A 17,169-nucleotide genomic window follows, 5' to 3' on the forward strand; every position below is an offset into this window, starting at 1 on the left:
ATAGAAAAAAATGCTTCAGGCAAGAATTCTCAACAGTGTGCTAAATCAGTGGGGGTAGGGTGGGGAGGGGGGCAGAGTCTGATGGACAGCAAGTTGTCCTAGTCTCGAAGCACCTGTCCACAAATTATTAATTTAAAAAGGAAAAACAGTAATTATATTGTGGAGAAACTGGAAAGCACCTCAACCAAATGTTTAAAACTTAGTGTCACCACTTCCCTGGTGGTCCAATGGTAAAAAATCCGCCTTCCGATGCAGGGGACGCGGGTTTGATCCCTGGTCGGGGAAGTAAGATCCCGCGTGCTGCGGGGCAACTAAGCCCGTGAGCCACAGCTACTGAGCTCGTGCACCTCAACAAGAGAGCCCGTGTGCTGCAACTAGATGCTCTAGAGCCCGGGTGCCACAACTAGAGAGGGAAAACCCTCACGCCACAACTAGAGAGAAGCCCGCGTGCCACAACGAAGAGTAGCCCCTGCTCGCTGCAACTAGAGAAAGCCCACACGAAGCAACGAAGACCCAACACAGCCAAAAATAAATAAATAAATAATTTTTTAAAAATTAAAAAAATAAAAGATAACCAATTTGCTAGAATATGGATGAACCTTGAGGACGTTATGCTAAGTGAAATAGGCCAGTCATAAGAGGACTAATCCTGTATGATTCTGCTTATGTGAGGTACCCAGAGTAATCAAATTCATAGACACAGAAAGAAGAATGGTGGTTGCTAGGGACTGGGAAGGAGGAAGATGGAGAGTTAGTGCTTAATGGGTACAGAGTTTCAGTTTGGGAAGATGAAAAAGTTCTGGAGATGGATGGTGGTGAGGGCTGCACAACAATGTGAATATCCTTACTGCCAACGAACTGTACACTTACACACGGTTAAAATAGTAAAGTTTTGTTCAAAATAAAAACTTAAGAAGATAACCAAATGCAATGTGTGGAACTTATTTTGAACATGATTCAAACCAATAAATTGGGAATTCCCTGGCAGTGGTTAGGACTCCATACTTTCACTGCTGGGGACCCGGGTTCAATCCCTGGTCGGGTAACTAAGATCCCACAAGTCGCACAGTGGGGCCAAAAAGAAAAAAAAAAAGAAAAGAAAACACACAAAAACCCAACAAATTGTAAATTTAAGGAACACACATGTATGACATTTCTGAGATGACTGGGACACTGGATATTTGATGATGAGATCAAGGAACTGTTGTTAAAATTCTTTTAGGTGTGATGGTTCAGTGGTTGAAAAAAACGAGTTCTTATCTTTTAGAGGTACCTACTGAAACATTACAAACGAAGTGATGACAACATCTGGGATTTGCTTCAAAATAACATGAGGGATTTCCCTGGTGGTCCAGTGGTTAAGACTCCGAGCTCCTGATGCAGGTGCCCCGGATTCGATCCCTAGTCAGGGAACTAAATCCCGCATGCTGCAGCGAAGATCCCACATGCCACAACTAAGACCTGGCACAGCCAAATAAATAAATAAATATATTTTTAAAGTAATAATAATAATATAAGAGGTAAGTGGGTGGGAATTAGATGACACCCAGGTGACCCTGAGTTGACCATAGTGAAGCTGCATCATGGTGACATGGGGTTTCTTTACACTCTTCTATTCTTTGTATATGTTTGAAATTTTCCACAATAAAAAGGTTTTGTTAAGAAAAATAAAGGTACTCTGTGGAAAAAGAGATCCATGAGCAAAACAGTGATTCAGAAACAAAAACAGGGCTTCCCTGGTGGTGCAGTGGTTGACAATCTGCCTGCCAATGCAGGGGACACGGGTTGGAGCACTGGTCTGGGAAGATCCCACATGCTGCAGAGCCACTAGCCCCGTGAGCCACAACTACTGAGCCTGCGCGTCTGGAGCCTGTGCTCCACAACAAGAGAGGCCGCAATAGTGAGAGGCCCGCACACCACGATGAAGAGCGGCCCCCGCTCGCTGCAACTGGAGAAAGCCCTCGCACAGAAACGAAGACCCAACACAGCCAAAAATAAATTAATAAATAAAAAACAAAAACAAAAACCACCCTGGATTCAATAACTGTAAAAGAGCTTCCTACCCCAGGGTTTCTGAGAGCCATTAACCATCACAGGGCACAGAAACTCCAAGAGGCAGACGGTGCTCAGGCCAATCTCAGACCTATCTGACCTGGGTCCCCTTCCTACAAGGTGCAGTTTGAGCATCCGTGTTCCCAAACCACTTAGGGACATCTCTTGGCCATTTCCCATTCTCTGGAGCACTGCTGCCCACTACTGGTTAAGGAGAAACCCTAGGGCTATTTATGTGTTTTCAATTGTTTTTCTTTCTTTCTTTTTTCTTTTTTTTTTTGGCTGCACCGTGAAGCATGTGGGAATCTTAGTTCCCCGACCAGGGATCGAACCCACGACCCCTGCAGTGGAAGCACAGAGTCTTAACCACTGGACTGCCAGGGAAGTCCTCAATTTTCTTCATTCTTTCCTGTGTTTTCTAGACTTCCTATAATAAGCATGAATTATTTTATAGTCAGAAAATTTTTTTCCCAAAAGTTATCTTAGTGATGACTAATTAGAGGTTCATTATACTCTTCATTTCACCTTGATGTGTGCTGAAAAACTGCCATAATCAAAGTTATCTCCCTAAGGTGAGGCATGAGTTGCTTTGGGGCCCAGTTTTATTTTTCCAAAAGCCTGTGGGAATCTGTAATCAAGTAGGGCTGATTAGGCAGACCTTCTCTGCTGGCCTGTATCTAGACACCATACTCACTGTTTCTCCAGAAGCTCCCGCCAAATCAGAGGCTGATCCGTACATGTGTCAGCCACCCGAGTTACCCTTTCTTATTTAAGCTCAAAAGTTCCTCAGAGGCCACTCAAGTACCTAGAAGGCATGTAGAACCCACAGGGGCAGCTATGCCATTTATGTCAAGGACAGAACCCACCACTAACCTGCTATGGAAAGATAGAAATCCTTGAAGTCCTTGATCTCCCGGGAGCCCTCGCAGGCAGCAAGACACTCATAAAAGGCCTTGAAGAAGTCAGGAAGAGCCAGCTCCATGTCCGTGATGCACGTCCTCCAGTTCTCACCATTGTACCCCCGCACGGCTCGGATGAACAGGCTCTGGAATCATCAGAAAGTCTACAAATAATAAATGATGGAGAGGATGTGGAGAAAAGGGAATCCTCCTACACTGTTGGTGGGAATGTAAATTTGTACAGCCACTATGGAGAACCGTAATGACGTTTCCTCAAAAAACTAAAACTAGAGCTACCATATGACCCAGCAACCCCACTCCTGGGCATATATCCAGAGAAAACTCTAAATTCAAAAAGATACATGCATCCCTATGTTCATAGCAGCACTATTTACAATAGCCAAGACATGGAAGCAACCTAAGTGTCCATCAACAGGTTGCATGGATAAAGAAGATGGAATATTACTCAGCCATAGAAAGAGTGAAATAATGCCATTTGCAGCAACATAGATGGACCTAGAGATTATCATACTAAGTGAAGTAAGCCAGACAGAGAAAGACAAATACCATATGATATCACTTATATGTGGAATCTAAAAAATGATGCAAATGAACTTGTATACAAACCAGAAATAGGCTCACAAAGTAGGAAAACAAACTTATGGTTATCAAAGGGGAAAGTGGTAGGGGAGGGATAAACTGGGAATTTGGGATTAACAGATACACACTACTATATATAAAATAGGTAAACAACAAGGACCTACTGCATAGCACAGGGAACTATATTCAATAGCTTGTAATAACTATAATAGAAAAGAATCTGAAAAATAATACACATATATATATTCTATGCGTAATTGAATCACTCTGCTATACACCTGAAACACTGTAAATCCACTATACTTCAATTAAAAACAAACAAACAAACAAACCAAAAGCAGGCTCTGGAAAGCAGAGAGAAGCCAAGGAAGGTCCAGACATGAAGGGAGAGAGATCTGTCCTCCTGAAAGGAATCAGACCATCATCAAGCTCTACTCTCATTAGCTCTGGAGAAACCATGCTCACTCTTAATTATAAATAGGAAACCAATAAGTAACTTACCTATATCTAGACTTTTCTACCCTGTTCACAGTGGTACACTTATTTTATTTAATTCAAAAACTAGCAGGCACAATCCACCAGAGGGCAGACAGCAGAAGCAAGAACTACAATCCTGCAGCCTGCAGAGCGAAAACCACATTCACAGAAAGATAGACAAAATGAAAAGGCAGAGGGCTATGTACCAGATGAAGGAACAAGATAAAACCTCAGAAAAACAATTAAATGAAGTGGAGATAGGCAACATTCCAGAAAAAGAATTCAGAATAATAATAGTGAAGATGACCCAGGACCTTGGAAAAAGAATGGAGACAAAGATCAAGATGTCATAAATGTTTAACAAAAACCTAGAAGAATTAAAGAACAAACAAACAGAGATGAACAATAAAATAACTGAAATGAAAAATACACCAGAAGGAATCCATAGCAGAATAACTGAGGCAGAAGAATGGATAAGTGACCTGGAAGACAGAATGGTGGAATTCACTGCTGCAGAACAGAATAAAGAAAAAAGAATGAAAAGAAATGAAGACAGCCTAAGAGACCTCTGGGACAACATTAAACGCACCAACATTCACATTATAGGGATCCCAGAAGGAGAAGAGAGAGAGAAAGGACCTGAGAAAATGTTTGAAGAGATTATAGTCGAAAACTTCCCTAACATGGGAAAGGAAATAGCCACCCAAGTCCAGGAAGCGCAGAGAGTCCCAGGAAGGATAAACCCAGGGAGAAACACACCAAGACACATAGCAACAAAACTGACAAAGAAAAATTATTAAAGGTAGCAAGTGAAAATGACAAATAACATTCAAGGAAACTCCCATAAGGTTAACAGCTGATTTCTCAGCAGAAACTCTACAAGCCAGAAGGGAGTGACACGATATATTTAAAGTGATGAAAGGGAAGAACCTACAACCAAGATTACTCTACCCAGCAAGGATCTCATTCAGATTCGTTGGAGAAATCAGAAGTTTTACAGACAAGCGAAAGCTAAGAGAATTCAGCACCACCAAACCAGCTCTACAACAAATGCTAAAGGAACTTCTCTAAGTGGGAAACACAAGAGAAGAAAAGGCCCTATGAAAACAAACCCAAAACAATTAAGAAAATGATAATAGGAACATACATATTGATAATTACCCTAAATGTGACTGGATTAAATGCTCCAATCAAAAAGACAAAGGCTCGCTGAATGGATACAAAAACAAGACCCATATATATGCTGTCTATAAGAGACCCACTTCAGACCTAAGGACACATACAGACTGAAAGTGAGGGGATGGAAAAAGATATTCCATGCAACTGGAAGTCAAAAGAAAGCTGGAGTAGCAATACTCGTATCAGATAAAATAGACTTTAAAATAAAGAATGTTACAAGAGACAAGGAAGGACACTACATAATGATCAAGGGATCAATCCAAGAAGAAGATATAACAATTATAAATATATATGCACCCAACATAGGAGCACCTCAATACATAAGGCAAATGCTAACAGCTATAAAAGAGGAAATCAACAGTAACACAATAATTGTTGGGGACTTTAACACCTCACTTACACCAGTGGACAGATCATCCAGAGAGAAAATTAATAAGGAAACACAAGCTTTAAATGACACAATAGACCAAATAGATTTAATTGATACTTATAGGACATTCCATCCAAAAACAGCAGATTACACTTTCTTCTCAAGTGCACATGGGACATTCTCCAGGATAGATCACATCGTGGGTCACACATCAAGCTTCAGTAAATTTAAGAAAATTGAAATCATATCAAGGATCTTTTCCAACCACAATGCTATGAGATTAGAAAAATTTACAGGGGAAAAAATGTAAAAACCACAAACACATGGAGGCTAAACAGTATGTTACTAAATAACCAAGAGATCACTGAAGAAATCAAAGAGGAAATCAAAAAATACCTAGAGACAAATGACAACGAAAACACGATCTAAAACCTATGGAATGTTTCTAGCAATACAATTCTACCTTAAGAAACATGAAAAATCTCAAATAAACAATCTAACCTTATACCTAAAGGAACTAGAGAAAGAAGAACAAACAAAACCCAAAGTTAGCTGAAGGAAGGAAATCATAAAGATCAGAGCAGAAATAAATGAAAAAGAAACAAAGAAAACAATAGCAAAGATCAATAAAACTAAAAGGTGATTCTTTGAGAAGATAAATGAGATTGATAAACCTTTAGCCAGACTCGTCAAGAAAAAGAGGGAGAGGACTCAAATCAATAAAATTAGAAATGAAACAGGAGAAGTTACAATGGACACCGCAGAAATACAAAGCATCATAAGAGACTACTACAAGCAACTCTATGCCAATAAAATGGACAAGCTGGAAGAAATGGACAAATTCTTAAAAAGATATAACCTTCCAAGACTGAACCAGGAAGAAATAGAAAATATGAACAGACCAATCACAAGTAATGAAATTGAAATTGTGATTAAAACTCTTCAAACAAACAAAAGTCCAGGACCAGGTGGCTTCACAGGTGAATTCTATCAAACATTTAGAGAAGAGCTAACACCCCATCCTTCTCAAACTCTTCCAAAATATTGCAGAGGAAGGAACACTCCCAAACTCATTCCACGAGGCCACCATCACCCTGATACAAAAACCAGACAAAGATACTTCAAAAAAAGAAAATTACAGACCAATATCACTGATGAATACAGATGCAAAAATCCTCAACAAAACACTAGCAGACAGAATCCAACAACACATTAAAAGGATCATACCAGGCTTCCCTGGTGGCACAGTGGTTGAGAGTCCGCCTGCCGATGCAGGGGACACGGGTTCGTGCCCTGGTCCGGGAAGATCCCACATGCCGCGGAGCGGCTGGGCCCGTGAGCCATGGCCGCTGAGCCTGCGTGTCCGGAGCCTGTGCTCCGCAACGGGAGAGGCCACAACAGTGAGAGGCCCGCGTACCACAACAAAAAAAAAAAAAAAAAAGGATTTACCATGATCAAGTGGGATTTATCCCAGGGATGCAAGGATTCTTCAATATACGCAAATCAATCAATGTGATACACCATATTAACAAACTGAAGAATAAAAACCATATGACCATCTCAATCGATGCAGAAAAAGCTTTTGACAGAATTCAACACCAATTTATGATAGAAACTCTCCAGAAAGTGGGCACAGAGGGAACCTACCTCAACATAATAAAGGCCATATGCGACAAACCCACAGCAAACATCATTCTCAATGGTGAAAAACTGAATGCATTTCCTCTAAGATTAGGAACGAGACAAGGATGTCCACTCTCGCCACTATTATTCAACATAGTTTTGGAAGTCCTAGCCATGGCAATCAGAGAAGAAAAAGAAATAAAAGGAATACAAAGTGGAAAAGAAGAAATAAAACTGTCACTCTTTGCAGATGACATGATACTATACATAGAGGATCCTAAAGATGCCACCAGAAAACTACTAGAGCTAATCAATGAATCTGGTAAAGTAGCAGGATACAAAATTAATGCACAGAAGTCTCTTGCATACCTATACACTAATGATGAAAAATCAGAAAGAGAAACTAAGGAAACAATCCCATTCACCACTGCAACAAAAAGAATAAAATACCTAGGAATAAACCTACCTAAAGAGGTAAAACACCTGTACGCAGAAAACTATAAGACACTGATGAAAGAAAGCAAAGATGACAGAAACTGATGGAGAGATATACCATGTTCTCTCTTTCGTTCAGATTATTTTCAAATCACTGTTTAGTATTGTGTGTCTTATCTTAATTTAAAAAAAAAAGTAACAGGCACTTGATAATAAAATCAAGTTTAAATAAAGGAAAAAAAGAAAACTCTAGTGACAGAAACCAGAGCAGTGGCTGCCAGGAGTCAGGGGGTAGGGCAAAGCCTGGACTGCACAGGGGTATGAGGGAACTTTTTAGGGGAGAAGAAAATATTCTACATCATGATTGTGGTGGTACCTTTGACAAAACTCATCGAATTACACACTTAAAGTTAGTAAATAAGTTTTAAATCGATTCAAGGAAAAGATAAAGCTTAAGCAAGTGTCAGATACCCCTCCCCCTAACAGTGAAGTACGAACTAGGAGTGCCACACATCAGTACAAGTTCCTGGGGAGGGCAGCCGCGTGCCAGATAGTGGAAACGTCAAGGAATTTCTGCTAACTGTTGCCTGGAGCAGATAAAAGAAATAATTAGGGCTGAGGAAGCAGCCTGGTTTCACAAGAAATAAGTGGAGATCTTGGACGCATGCGGAAACCTGCCAAATTGGAGGGGCCAAGACAGGGCTTGAAATATGCATGGGGCTCTCCATTTGTAGTTTTGTTTTCAGTTGCTCTGGAATGGGGGTACTTGAGGGTCACCCCTGGGACCTGAAATTTTCACCCAACTAAAGGCCTCAGGTTAAGAAGGTGGGTCTCCTTATACCTCCTGGGCAGGCAGCATTTCCTGGAAACAAGACAGGCAGAGAGCTGAAGGGCCTTTGTCTGGAGATTGGGTACGAGAGCAGCAACACCAGGCCGCTGGCTCTGCAGAAATGGCAGCGTGGAAGCAGCAGGAAAGCCCTGCAGAGAGAGGAAGCCCCTGGGCACGGTGGGGATGGTGGGGAGGGGGCAGCCCGCCACACCCAGCAGGACTCCAAAGAGGGCAAGAAGGGTGCAGCTGCTTGCAGTGAAGCACAGTGCATTCTGCTCCCCAAACCCTACCCCAAAAATGACAGGGAAGAAAGTAAAAAGACTTCAGTCCTTTTATGGGAGAACTGGAAAGGAGCAAGCAGCAGACAAGAGATTTCAACAACTTTTGGAAAGACAAAAAACCAAATTATCAGAGAGGAGGGACCTCAGAGCAGGTGAGCTACACACTCGTAGGCACCTGCAGGGACCACAGAGGCTGGCACAAGGCATGGGAAAGAAAGCAGGGCTGAAAGTCTGAACAGAGCTGTTGGAACCCTGGGTTCCCCCACCAGCGCCCACCTGCTCACCTAAGGGACCACACCTCCCAAAGCCACTCCTTGCCAGAGACTGGTGGTCTCTTCTAGAGACTCTACCCATAAAGGCTGAGGGGCCAGGGAGCAGGCATAGCAGAGCCTGCTATCAGTCCAGGCATGGGCTGAAAACCAGGAATCAGGTAAGGTCTCAGACTCAGCTGTGAGACCCCCATCCCTCTCCCGAGACTGGCTCTCAGACACCAGTAGAGAAGCACGGACACCCCACCAGCCCTGCAGGAGGCTGGAGAATCCTTCCCTGGAAAACTGAAGGGCTCCAGGAAAGAGACTTCGCCCACTATGTTTGAGGGTCACCACCAGTGAAAAAGTGAGCTTGAGATCTGGTCCCACGATAGGAAACCCTGGAGTCAGACCTTAGGACCTAACGACTCCCATGGGTACTTTCAACACATCCCTCTGTTTTCAACCCTGCCCACCCTCCACTGGTACCCACACCCCCAGAGCCCGAGCTCCACAGGGCCGGACAACAGTAAGTGCTCAAAGGGCTCAGATTCTTCCTCTTCTTATTATCCTCATTCATTCTCATCAGAATTCCACTCTGCAGATGCAGAGACTTAAGTAGCCTCCAATCTGTCAAGTCAGTCCTCCTAGCGCCTCTATTTCCTTTCCAACTTAAGATATAAAGTTGTGTGTGTGTATTAATATATATGTTTCCTAGCTTCATCAGAAATGGAGAATTATATTTCTGTTTCTCCTATTCTTGGTCATTTTCAGATGATTTCCAAGACACGTCTTTATTCTACCATCTTATTCTACCATCACGTGACCATATTTCTAAAATGTAGCATTTAAAAAAAAGTGGCTTTAAAATCATCATGGAAAGTAAAATTGCATTCTTAAATGGATCAGCTAGGTGTTAAAAAGGCAATCATTTCTATTGTCATAATATTCACTAAATGTCATCAAAAATCACTAGCAGTCCTTTGATGTCAATAGATGTTCACTGAGATACGCTTCTTTGACAGCTCGCACTGCAAATAACCACTGTGTAAAAATGCAAATATACCTCATACAACTTGGTTTCCAAGTCTTTAATGTAGTCCTCGGCATCGGGCAGGCTCTTATAATAAGCCATGTTTCTCTTCATCATTTCATCATCAGGATGCTTCAGCAGAAAGGTGTGAGCAGCCGCAATGGCTTTTGGAAGATTATTTGCCTAAAATACAAAGAAGAAAGAGAAAAGCTACTCAATGGGTGATGAGCGTGAACGTCTGTTCAGTCCTTCGGCAACTTTGTGTTTCTACACAATGTTGGAAGCGAAGGGTTCAGTGATTTCCAAGACCCAGCAAGACCTGGTCCAGCCACTCTGGAAGAGTGTTCCTTCGCTGCAGGTGAGTAGATGGCCTTTGTGTGCCTGTCCCGATCTACGCCCTGCAGTCTCCACCCTACCCTGCCCTGCCCAGGAGGCTGGTGTACAGGCTGTCACAGCGGACTCCCTTGCCCCCTAGCTTCCAGTGGGTTCATCAATGAGGAGCTCCAACAGGAACCCAACAGGAGACTGAAGGGAGGGAAGAGAATAAGGCTGGGCTGTTAGTGTCCTGGCTCCCTCCCTGCAAGGTCGCTCCCTTGACTGAAGGTCACAGCCCCTCTCAAAGGGGGCCTCTCCTTCTGGTATCTCTCCTTCTGGCTTCAGCAATTGGTCTCTCCCTTGCCCCTTCTGGCCTGGGTGGGGGAGTGTCACACCTCACTATCACTAGCCCTTGTAAATACCTGCTTTATTAAAAGTTCCTCCAACTACCCAGTATGACTATATCACATCTTTTCTGCCAGAACCTTGACAGATGTATCAATACTTTCCAGAGTCTCTCACAGAATCTCCGCTTCACTGTTCTCAGTGATTCCCACCACCTCCTCACTTACTCATCCATTCACTCAGCAAATATTTGTTTCAAGCTTCCTACATGCCAGGCACTGTTCTAGGAAATGGGTCTGTAACAATGAGCAAAACAGGGAAAGAATCCCTGCCTTTACATACTGGACATGCAGGTGAGCCCTCCCTATTCCCATAACCTTGATCAAGAGCCTCTTTTTTTTTTGGTGGGGGGACATGCCTCCTTATGACCTGTTTATTTCAAGTAATTGACCCAACCTGTACCAAATGGATTCATTTCCTCTCTCTCTCCTCTATCTATATATATAGATACACACACACACACACACATCATATACATGGGTCTACAGGTGAATACTTGCAGATAGACATGTTGACATGTAACTTTACTATTTCATGGATACATGTGTACTAATATATTTTATACACCATATAATGTAATATATGTAATACATTATAATTAAAATGTACATAATTATTTTTGTAAATAAGTTCATTTGTATCTTTTTTCTTAGATTCTGCATATAAGTGATATCATATGATATTTCTCTGTCTGACTTACTTCACTCAGTATGACAGTCTCTAGCAACTCCATGTTGCTGCAAATGGCATTATTTCATTCTTTTTTATGGCTGAGTAATATTCCATTGTATATATGTTCCACATCTTCTTTATCCATTCATCTGTCGATGGACATTTAGGTTGCTTCCATGTCACAGCTATTGTAAACAATGCTGCAATGAACACTGAGGTGCATGCATCCTTTCAGACCGTGTTTTTCTCCAGATATATGCCCAGGAGTGGGTTTGTTGGGTCACATGGTAGCTCTATTTTTGTTTTTTTAAGGAACCTCCATACTGTTCTCCACAGTGGCTGTACCAATTTACACTCCCACTAACAGTATAGGAGGGCTCCCTTCTCTCCACACCCTCTCCAGCATTTATTGTTTGTGAATTTTTTGATGATAGCATCTTTTGTGTCATCCTGTGTTCTGTTTCCCTGCTTTTCACACCTCTTTGTGGTCTCAGCTAATGTGTCTGTCTCCCCCTCCAGCCTCTGAGCCTTGAAGGACCCAGCAGTGTCATTCATGTCTGCACTCCTGGTACCTGGCACAGTTCCTGCAACAAAGCAGGACTTGGTAAGTACCAGTGATTTGGATGTAACATCACCACTGCATAATATTTTCATGAAATTAATTCATGTTTCCCTCTATTTCCCCCTCTCTCTCTTCTCCCCATTAGGTGGTGGTCAGCTGATTCTGAGTTTCACTGCCTCATGGGAGGTAGCTGTCTGGTCAGGACACAGAAACATGACAAAAGCCCCTGTACTCTTGAGAGAACTTGGCAAGTATGGGAAGAGGAGGAAATCGGGAGAGGGAGCTGCAGGAAGAAGCTGACTGGCCTGGAAGAAGAAGAGGGAGGAAGGGGAACCCTCTAGTCCAGAAGAAAGTCCCCCTTGGGGTCTGCAGGGGTAGCAAGGTCTGTGGCCCGTGAGCTTCAGGTTTGGCACCTGCAGGCGGAGCCCAGGAGAGCAGAAGTCCTTAGAGAGGAATGGGATGCTCTGGGGGCGGGAGGCTCAAGAGGTGGGCAGCCGAGGATAGGGACACCTCCCTGTGTGGACACGCAAGCAGCAAACAGAGGATCCCCCGCGATGTCCTGGCTCCTCGGTGCCCTGGAATCACAGCACAACCTGGTGGGGGGGAGGGGAGGCCCCCGGATCTCATGCACAGAGACTCCTTCAGCCAATCCAGAGGGACACTCAGGGGCAAGAATTAGGGAATTCAGTTTGGAGAGAGAAAAATAAAGGGATACTTGGCACACTCTGGATTTCCAAGAATCAAAGGATAGCACATACCTGTGCAAAATTGCCCCAGCATGGGAGCCCAGTCATTTGGAGACAATGGCAGTGGCTGCCCTGGAGGAGTGATGGGTGGCGATAACGACAGACTCCCAGAAGCCAGTGCTGATATTTGGAGAATGCCAGCTAGTGACCTGGAGTGCGACTGCCTTTTTTTTTTTTTTTTGGCTCTGCTGCCGGCTGCTTGTGGGATCTTAGCTCATGGACCAGGGATGGAACTCCGGGCTGGGGGGGGGGGGGGGCGGAAGGGGGATGGGGAAGCACAGAGTCCTAACCACTGGACCACCAGGGAATTCCCAGAACTGCCTTTGAAAGAGTTCTACAGACAGCTTTATACTCCTGGCTGGAAAAAGGCCAGTCTGGCAGCCAGAAGGAAGGGAAGAGTATGAATGCAGCCCTTTTTAAAGCATGTGCCAAGGAAATTAGATTCTCTGATTCTCAGAAGAGCACTTAGAAAGAGTGGCACAGGGTGGGATTTTTAAGGCCTCTCACTCAGGACCTGAGTTTTACAAAATGGAATCCCTTCCTGAAGGATGATTTTATTCATTTTTAACTCCAGCTCTGTCAGCTGGAGCATGGAGCCACACCTTGACAGCTAAACCTCTGACAGCCCCCAGGCAGGTTTTAGAGAAGGAGGGGGTGGGGGAACCTACCCTGCCATGGGTTCCTGAGAGACAGCCACCTGCATGAGAGGCTCCCAGTCACCTGCCAAACCAGCCACCCCTCAACCAGGGGATGACAGAGTCCAGGTCCAGGCAAAGAGGGGGTAAGCATGCCTGTGAGGCAGCCAGCTCTGTCAGCTCAGAGTTCAACAGTCATCAAGGATTTGATAAAGCGCTGGGGCCCAACTGTTCCTCGGCCTGTGGGGAAGATGAGCATTTCATGGAGATGGTGGCCACAGAGAGAACCCACAGCTCATGACATGAACCTAAGTCAGGCTGGGGACATGAAACCTACCGTGGTTTCAGATCCTGCTTGGGCAGGAAGCACCATCCATCTCCAGTACCTGTCGCCAGCCGTCAGGTGCCAGGTAGAATGAATGTGCCTGTCACCAATTATTTCCTCTCTACCCAGAAACAGAGTTTGAAAATATAAACTCCATTAAGGAAAAAAAAAAATCAGCCATACAATATCATCACCCCAAATCACTTTTTCAGTGATTTTCAGTTGAAGCAATTAAGTGAAGGTTCTGGTTTATTTATAAAATTCTAAACTTCTCCCTGCCCTGTAAGTGATCTCAAAATACTAAGACAGATGGTATTATACTGACTTTTGTTTTTTGGCTGCACCCCACAGCTTGCAGGATCCTAGTTCCCTGACCTGGGATCGAACCCATGCCCCCTGCCGTGGAAGTGCGGAGCCTTAACCACTGGACCGCCAGGGAATTCCCTATACTGACTTATAAGTAAGTGATTGTTACAAGACCTACAAAGGGTTTTGAGAGAAGCTATGAACTTCCTAACCTTTGAGGATGTCAGGATGGAGGAAACCCCTGCCTTCCGGTCACATTGTAGCACTGCAGTCCCCTCCTCCCTGCAGCACTTGTTTCAAAGTCATCTGTATATTAGAGAAATCAGAGCTTCCACTATTCTCCAGGTTTAAAAATAAAACGTTTTCCCCTCGATTATGTGACTCAAATTTGGCTCAGACTCTATTTGCCAAAAGTTCTACAAAAAAGAGAGAGGATTAAAACGAGTCCTTTTTAGCGTAAAAAATACTGCTTGTATGAGTCAGCCATTATTTCTGCATTTCATACATTCTGGAAATGTATTAATCTTATCCCCGTTCTATTTTAAAATTGCCTTTTTATTGCCAGGACAAACATTCACAAATCTGATACTTACATAAAACTGTAATCAGGCATAGAAATAACCCAGCTTTTCTCCTATTTAGGGTTTCTGCTGTTTTATGGCTCATATGAATGCAACAGACACGCAGCTCCGTTTCAGGGAAATATGAAAAACAGATCTTGCAGCCCAAAGACTGAAAGCAAAGTTTAAAAACTCGTTTTCGGTTAGAGAAAGTAGAAACTGGACTTTGAGAGGGCTCTATTGGCAAAACCCGGTGAAGACCCACCAAGCTAAAACCTGTTTATCCAGTAACAGGGAATTCGGCCCCTCTTAAAACTTGTGGGTCCCCAGAGTAAGGACTTAAAGGATAGAGACTGCAATTTGTGGCTATTTTTAGCCAGTAATCACAGGCAGAATGTAAGCAGCCACAAAAAGGAGGAAGACAACTGTGTTACATTCTAGATGAAAGACAGCCAGCCCAGAGCGCCAGCCCTGATGAATCACAGCGCTCAGCTGCTTCTCCTCCAGGCAGGGAAGTGTCCTTCCAAGGAGCCCTGCCCTTTCCTGGCCTTAATTTCCTCTTTAAAAGGGACCGGCCGGCTCCGCAGGTCCTCTTCCGCCCTATTACTGAAAGGCACCACTCACTTGAGAAATGGGATTTTAATCGTATATACCAAAAAAGGAGTCTGTCTTCAAATAACACTGTGCTAGGCGTTCTATGTATGTTCTCCGCCTCAGAACAACCCTTCAAGAAAAGTATTTTCATCTCTATTGAAGATGAAGAATAGGGGGAACAGGATTTGAAGGCGTCCTTTGGCAGCGCGGGGTGGGAAAGAACTAAGTCAAGAAAGAGCGTTGGGACGCGGCCCAGGACCGAGGGACAGAGCCTGGGCCTAAGGGGCGGGGCCTAGGCTTGGGGGGCGGGGCGAGGCGGACTTGCCTTGAAGTAGGCGAACTGCAGGAACTTGTAGGGCTCTCGGCGCTGGAAGTCGGCCAGCACTTCGCGGCTGGGCTGCGACTGGCGGAAGGCCGGCAGGCCCTGCTTGCAGCGCTTGAGGCAGTGCGCGCGGCGCAGCAGGCCCCCGAAGAGGCGCAGCTCCGGGTGACGCGCGAGGCCGGCGGCGGGCTCGGGCTGCGGCGCCGCGCTGCAGTTGCGGTGGCAGAAGGCCTCGCTGTCGCGTAGCAGGCGGTGCAGCCGTAGGCTGATCTCCAGATAGACCACGCTCTCCGCCCAGTGCTCGCCGCTGTATTGGTCCAGCGCGTGCCGGTAGGCCGACTCGAGCGGCATCAGCTCGTCCCGAGGGAAGCTGCGGAAGCTGTAGCGCTCGTACTGGGCGCGCCCGGAGCGCAGCGCGCAGCCAGCGCACAGCAGCGCCAGCAGCGCCGCAGCCGCCCAGCGCCCCGGCTCCATCGCTCCCGACGGAAGGAAGGAAGGAAGGAAGGAAGGAGGGGTGCGAGAAGGAAAGGAAGCGGGAGGACTGAGCGACGCGGCGAGCCAAATGCTGGGGAGGCGGGGACGCCAGCCTCCGGCCCGCCCCGTCCGGCTGCCCCTCCCCACCCAATCCGGGGGTCCGGGCGAAGCTGCCCGCGCGGAGTGGGTGTCCTGGGGAGGGGCGCTGCCCTCTAGTTCCTGCACGATCTAACCCGTGATCCTGGGCTCCACGGTTAGCTCCTTTATAAAGAGGGCGGTCTGCAAGCCAGGCGCGGCCCTAATGGATCATAGATCAGCGCTGCTTACACTTTAGAATCTCTTAGAGGACTTGTGAAAACGCAAATTCCTGGACCGTGACCCCAGAGTTTCTCATTCAGCAAGTCTGGTTGGGATGGGGGTCTGAGGATCTGCGATTCTAACCAGCACCCTGGTGAGACTGATCCTGCGGGTCCACGGCCTATTTCAATGAGAAAGACAATGCATAAACAAAATTAATAAGGATGTCAGTGGCGCTTTGTAGACTGTTAAACTAATCAAGTTGAAGATGCACACACCTTATGACTGCCATTCCACTCCTCAGAATACGCTGAAGAGGGAATTCCATGGCGGTCCGGTGGTTAGGACTCGGCGCTTTCACTACTGAGGGCGTGGGTTCAATCCCTGGTGGGGGAACTAAGATCCCGGGAGCAGTGCGGTGCGGCCAAAATTTTTTTAAAATAAATAAAAGAATACGCTCGAGAAACTTATATGTGTGCATCAAAAGATGCGGAAAGGGCTTCCCTGGTGGCGCGGTGGTTGAGAGTCCGCCTGCCGATGCAGGGGACACAGGTTCGTGCCCGGTCCGGGAAGATCCCACGTGCCGCGGAGCGGCTAGGGCCATGAGCCATGGCCGCTGAGCCTGCGCGTCCGGAGCCCGTGCTCCGCGACGGGAGAGGCCACAGCAGTGAGAGGCCCGCGTACCGCAAAAAAAAAAAAAAAAAAAGATGCGGATAGAGGGGCCTCCCTGGTGGTCCAGTGGCTAAGACTCCGTGCGCCCAATGCAGGGAGCCTGGGTTCCATCCCTGGTCAAGGAGCTAGATCCCATATGCTGCGACTGAGAGTTCGCATGCTGCAACTTAAGATCCTGCATGCTGCAACGAAGATCCTGTGGGCCGCAACTAAGACCCGGTGCAGCCAAATAAATAAATTAATATTTTTAAAACAAAT

At 45.4% G+C, this 17,169-nt stretch overlaps 1 protein-coding gene across 1 annotated transcript in view; it reads right to left on the bottom strand.

The window, feature by feature from the left end:
• Nucleotides 1–16,186, bottom strand: part of CRTAP (cartilage associated protein) — a 32,034-nt gene extending 15,848 nt beyond the window's left edge. The window contains exons 1-3 of the mRNA XM_060162453.1: nucleotides 15,472–16,186; nucleotides 10,060–10,209; nucleotides 2,926–3,097 (exon numbers count right to left, since the gene is read on the bottom strand). Of these exons, the coding sequence (XP_060018436.1) occupies nucleotides 2,926–3,097; nucleotides 10,060–10,209; nucleotides 15,472–15,942 (793 nt within the window). The 5' untranslated portion in view covers nucleotides 15,943–16,186. The remainder of the gene's footprint in view (nucleotides 1–2,925; nucleotides 3,098–10,059; nucleotides 10,210–15,471) is intronic.
• Nucleotides 16,187–17,169: the final 983 nt, after the last annotated feature.

This window comes from Lagenorhynchus albirostris, chromosome 10 (assembly GCF_949774975.1).
Source record: "Lagenorhynchus albirostris chromosome 10, mLagAlb1.1, whole genome shotgun sequence".
NCBI classification, from domain to species: domain Eukaryota; kingdom Metazoa; phylum Chordata; class Mammalia; order Artiodactyla; family Delphinidae; genus Lagenorhynchus; species Lagenorhynchus albirostris.